Source organism: Sorex araneus, chromosome 4 (genome assembly GCF_027595985.1).
Source record: "Sorex araneus isolate mSorAra2 chromosome 4, mSorAra2.pri, whole genome shotgun sequence".
In the NCBI taxonomy this organism is placed as follows: Eukaryota; Metazoa; Chordata; class Mammalia; order Eulipotyphla; family Soricidae; genus Sorex; species Sorex araneus.
Genome location: NC_073305.1, coordinates 64,852,866 through 64,858,865, shown reverse-complemented (window position 1 = coordinate 64,858,865; position 6,000 = coordinate 64,852,866). Strand labels below are relative to the sequence as shown.

Here is a 6,000-nt window from a genome sequence, read left to right as displayed (position 1 = left end):
ATATAAGACAGCCAACGTGGGTTCGATTCCTCCATCCCTCTCAGAGTGCCCAGCAAGCTACTGAGAGTATCCCACCCACATGGCAGAGCCTGAACACCGATAGGTGTGACTCTGGAGCACAGGGATGGGGTGAGCACAGCCGGGTGTGCTTTCTCCCTTACCCCCCAACAATTTTACTAAGGAGTCCAGTCTGTCCACTGGCTCCACTAGACTCCCATGCTCTTTCCTCCTCATTTTCACGTCTCAGCCTGTCTGGTCCCGGTAAGCCTCCTAGTGATGCAGAAGTAGAGCAGGGCACCGTGTCTCGGACAGCGATCGCTCAGGCTGTGCAGACTCCCCACGAGTGAACCTGGCTTCGGGGGCCTTGCAGACTCCCCACGAGGGCGACTGGCGTCGGGTGCCGTGCAGACCCCCAATGAGGGCGGCTGCCTTAGGGGGCCGTGCAGACTCCCCACGAGTGCACCTTGCGTCGGGGGCTGTCCAGACTCCAAGGAGCTCGGCTGGCGTCGGGGCCGTGCAGGCTCTGCAAGAGTGCACCTGGCGTAGGGCGCCGTGCAGACTCCCCACGAGTGCACCTGCCGTAGGGCGCCGTGCAGACTCCCCACGAGTGCACCTGCCGTAGGGCGCCGTGCAGACTCCCCACGAGTGCACCTGCCGTAGGGCGCCGTGCAGATTCCCCACGAGTGCAGCTGGCGTCGGGGGGCCGTGCAGACTCCCCACGAGTGCAGCTGGCGTCGGGGGGGCCGTGCAGAGTCCCCACGAGTGCAGCTGGCGTCGGGGGGGCCGTGCAGAGTCCCCACGAGTGCTGCTGGCGTCGGGGCGGTGCAAACTCGGCAGGAGCGCACTAGCAGGCGTCGGGGCGCGTGCAGACTCTCCGGGGTGCGGGGAGAGGCGCGCGCTGCAGGGCCGGCCGCGGGGGCGGGCCCCGTCGGAGGGGTCCGCCCCCGGGCCTCCCCTTTTCTAGCCGGCGCCCCGCGGCCCGGCGCGGGTTTCCTGTTTAAGATGGCGTCCCCGCTGGCGGCGCGGCTCGGCGGGCTCGTGCGGCCCCGGCTCCTGGCCGCGAGGCCCCAGGTGAGCCGCGGGGAGGGCGCGTTGGGGCTCCGCCGGCCGCTCTGGAGCGCGGGTGCACGGCCGCCGGGCGCTCTCCCTCCCGGGCGGTGCGCGGGCAGCGCTGCGGGGACTCTGCGACCCCCTGCAGTGTCCAGCGCGGGCCTGGAGTCCGGGGTGGTGGGGGTCCCGAAAGTCCCCGGAGTGCAGGCGGAAAGTGTGCACGGCGCCGCTCGCCAAAGCCCCTGACGTGGGTGCTCCAGCTCACTGGGCGGGCGCCTGCCGGGACCGTGCCCCGCGCGCTGCCTTCAAGTTTAGGAAAAGTTACCCCGACTGCGCTTCAGCGACTTGAGATTCTGTGACCTGCTGTGTCGGTTCCGCCCGGCGCTGTCTCTGCCCCGCAGCGCTTTTGTTTGGCCACGTGCGGAAAGCGCTTAGCTGCGGACCCGTCCCTGCGCCCCGCGCACTAGGAACTGCCCGCTCCGCTCCTGGGAACTTTCCTGCTGGCCGCTTGGCCGACTGCAAGGACGGGGAGTTGGTGACTGGCAGGGCCGAGGGGTGGTGCGATGCAGGACAGTGGGAACGTGCAGCTCCCTCCTCTGCTGGTGACTGAAGTGGGGGAATAGTGGTTACCAAATAGTTGCTGTTCGACTTGGCTCCTGAGATTTTTACCCTCTGCAGGCAGCAAGAGTCATAGTCAGAAGGCGGGCTATGAATTGGTGATGACTCGGAGAAATGACACTCAGTCACTAAACTTTTCCTCCCGTCAGGAATGCTTTCTTTTTTAAAAGAAAGGACCGTGGAATCTAGCCACATCAGAGCATTTGACCGTTTTAATTGATGAGAAGACGCAAATGGTCTCATGCAGTCCTAACCAAGATATGCGTAGTGGAATCTTAAGGGAAATTCCAACTATTCCTACTAGTGATTTTTTTGAGTTACTTCAAGCTTTGGTTAATGATCATACCTGCCACAATTCTGAGCCCTCTCCCCATTCCCATTTCTCTGATTTTGCAGCTGTAAATTTAAAAGGTGCTAGTGCTTATTCCTGTAATATAATAGGCGCTTGACGAAAGGAATGGTGGTTTTGTCTAATTAAAATAAAATAACTTCTGTAATAGAGTAAGGAGAATACCTTCAGGTGATCAAGTTCTATTCATTATTAAAGTGTCATAAAAAATACAAGACCAGTAGTACTAACTCTGACACTTGATTTGAGAAACATACGCTCAGGGCAGTGAAAACTCATGGTTTAGCTAAAGTATGAAGTGACTTCTATCTAATCAAGTAATGGGCCTCTGAACACAACATTTTAAGAGATACTCTGGCTGGCCATAAAAATACCTGGGTTTGGCAAGATTACTGGGTAAAAGGATCTTTTGCCTCACTCTTTTAGAAACTTTTATTTATGTACTTGTGTGTGACGCACAGTCCGTAAAAGTAGAGAAATTAAGACTTAGAATATGAGTATTTGTTTTATGTCTTTTTTTTCATAAAAAAGTCATTTTTTCCCTACTGAATTATCATTGGGTACATATACCATGGACTTGAAGGAATTTAGCTGAAAATTCAGTTTTAACTTTGGTAATAGTAGCCCAACTGGCAAAGGACATTATCAAACATTGAGTCCTACCAACTTTTTTTCACAATAGTAAAATTGAGGCCAAAAGAAGTTCAGTGGTTTGTTCCAATGTTAAGGAGAGGTTGTGACAGAACCTTGTGGCAGAAAATAAGATTCTGTTATTTTCCAGAATAAAGGTTTCCTTTTAAATTTCCATGACATGAGGCTATGGCTTGTTGAGTACTAATCTCAACATGAAAATGCAGTATGTCAGCATATAAGTTAGTTTGTACAGCAATATTTATTGTAATTTCTAAGCTACCTATGGCACATATTTCTTTATTGGCATCTTGTAATCGGCAATCAAAATAGGTATTACTTGTGTCTTTTCTTGATGATATATATTATAAGGTACTTCTCTGTTGATCCCCTTCACCTAAATCTGCTTTGATATTGTTACTCTTATCCTTGGCAAACACTGCAGTTAAACATAACTCAGTTTTCCTACCAGACTAAGAATCCTCACCAAGTGTCACAGAAATCTGATACTAATCTTCGTATAGGAGTGCTGTGAACCAGACCTTTTGCAAAACCAAGATATGCGTATAACCGTATAACCATGGGGTTGTAGAGGTGAAAGATCTATTTTCTCCTTTATGAACCACCCTGACACAGACTCATAGACTTATAGTCCTTGACCAGGTTACCCCCTATTCATATTTCATAATTAACATATTCTGAGTGCCAGATGTCGTTGAATTTTTTTTTCCCTTTGGCTCTTGTGTCACAGTTTTGACATTTGGTTGCTTTTTATATCCTTTACTAGTTTTTAAGTTTATATAAGTATTTTTACATATAACCTATAGCATTATGTAGGATTTTTCTGGACACTTTGATTTGGAGATTGTGAAAAGAAAGGCAAGATCTTGGCCACATGCGATTTTATTTCAACAGGATTAGGAAAGACCTAGACTATGCTTGTAGGCAGTAATAAAGATATTTTTATCAAGTGATAAATGGTATGAAAAAATGAAAATAGCCCTAGGATAGAGAATGAATAGCTGGACCAAGAGCATGAGTATAGATCACGTGATAAAAGAAAACTTATTAACATGGGGTTCTTTGTCTTGTTTTAGCTTATGAGAATATAACACCCATGCTTTAAATGTACCTATTGTAGGTGTATAGCTTGATAAATTTTCACAAATAAAAACACAGCTAATCAGATATACATCAAGAAACTAGTTAGCAAAGCAGAATTTTCCTTGATGCCTCTTTCTTCATCCTGAAAAGGATACCAGTATACTCACACTACTGTCCACTAGTATTATTTTTGTTCTTTATAGAATTATACATGTATGCACAGACTCATGTTGAAGACATCTAGAAGACATTTTCTGAGCTGAGACTTGAATCAAGTAAGGCAAGTGAAACACTGGGAAAGGGTATATTTGGCATAATGAACAGCACGTGCAAAGTCCGTGAGGTAGGAAAGTTGGGGATGCATGGCAGTTTACAAGGTAAAAGTTGCTATCAGATGTGGTCTGAGAGATAGACAGGGACATACAAGGGACTGGTAAAGAATCTTTAAGAGTTCAGAGTGACTAAGTGACTTTCTAAATGTTATTTAAAGTAAAAATTATTCAAAGTCTGAATACTAGTCTGGCTCTATTCAGCGAGAAGACATCACTGCTGAATTGTGCATTCCTTGCTCTAAATCTACGCTAGTTTTGAAATTTTTATGGGGAACGTTGTTCTATAAACTCAGAACTCTAGTAGAGATCTCAACATTATGGATGTTTTTTTCCCGGGACCCCGTTAATAGTAATCAGCTAAGAGAACAGGTAATTGTGGTATATGTCAATGTGATACAGCAAGGTGCAGTCATGGATGTAGCATCAGTGTCTGATGTTACAGGAAATCTTTGCCGAGAGTACTTAGTTTAAATAGTTAATAGTAATTCAAAACATGACATAGTAGCCTTCAGAGAATTTTTTCACTCTTTATGGCTGGTGAAGATCGTACAGTTGTTCTGTTGTCTATTGTACATGTATATTCTTAAAGGAAACTAATATGTTTCTGTTACAAACTTCAAAAGATGTGACTAATAGTCTTCTCTTTATGGAAGTTGGAAGAGGAAGAAGGATCTGGAACTTTTAGGACAGCAAAGGATAAAGGTCATGTGCAGGTTCTTATCAGCTCATTAGGGTTGGCAGAGGGCTGTCTTGGACATTGTGTCTGTCTCTCTGCCTTCTTCCCTAGAAAATAAATTTCAGAATTTTTCTCTTTTTAATTTTATTTTTAAAAGAAGTATAGCTGTGGGTTCTGCTGTTGAAAGGGACATTTGTCTCAAATAATTTAGACACTAAGCTGTTGACCGTCTGTTTGAGGAAGAGCTGTCAGTGACAGCTCGTGTCCCAAATTGGCTGTGCTTATGGTAAGTGAGACATTTCTTTTATGGGTGAGTGATGGAACACACAGACTCACAGCAGTGAGAACTTTGCTGTTCTTGCACCCTGGCCTGATTCTGTAGGCGCCTTGCCCAAAGAGTCATGGAAGGATCTTTGATTTGGGGAAGGAAGAGAAAAATGAAAATAACTGCAGATCATTTGTCCTTCAATGGCTCAGATCACTCTGGAATTTTCATTAGATATGTAGCTTTCTGTTCATTGATGGAAACATTTCACCTGGAGAAATGGAAATATCTGTTCAAGTTTCGGCAAGCTGGTGGACTGCAGAGATTTTGCACAATAATATGAGTCAGTTTGATGAAGAATGCTCTCTCTCCCAGGAGAGCGTTTCAAGTGGACTGCCGGCTAAGCAAGAGAGAGTACATGGGCCATTGGAGCAGTCCTGTTTGGAATGGAAGGGAAGGCAGGTGATAAGAGATGTTGAAGGGTGCCGGTGACCCTCCAGTCCATGGGAAAAGGAAGAAACGGGCTTTAGAAAGCTCAGCTCTGTAACTTGGCAGGTGTAGTAGCTCCATGGAAAAGCACTTACCTTGAAAGAGCAAGGTTCTGGTTGAATCTCCTGTACTGACAAAAAAAAAAACACACCCCCACAAATAATAATAACAAAAAATCGAAAATCAAGTACAGCCTTTTTACTTTGTATTATTTTCTGAGCATTCCCTACCCAATGATGTTCATTGAAAGATTTCTGGAGGCAGAGACCACCGATCTATTTCTTTACTATGAACTGAGAATTTAACAGAATGCTGGTTAGAACCTTGTAACTCAGAAATGTGAGTTGTCGGACTCCCTGGATGCAGAGGGAAGATACCCAGATCCTTCCATTCAGGGGCTTTTAGTCAGGGACACAGTGATATGTCACCAATAATTATACTGAAACACCATGAAGTGAGTGGTTTACCATGCTGTGCTTGTTCCCCC

General features: G+C 46.4%; 1 protein-coding gene across 1 annotated transcript in view; it reads left to right on the top strand.

Moving 5' to 3' along the window:
- The first annotated feature begins 975 nt into the window (after window positions 1–975).
- The window catches only part of SUCLG2 (succinate-CoA ligase GDP-forming subunit beta), a 366,012-nt gene continuing 360,987 nt past the window's right edge, over window positions 976–6,000 (top strand). The window contains exon 1 of the mRNA XM_004612784.2: window positions 976–1,071. Coding sequence (XP_004612841.2) covers window positions 1,003–1,071 — 69 coding nt within the window. The 5' untranslated portion in view covers window positions 976–1,002. The remainder of the gene's footprint in view (window positions 1,072–6,000) is intronic.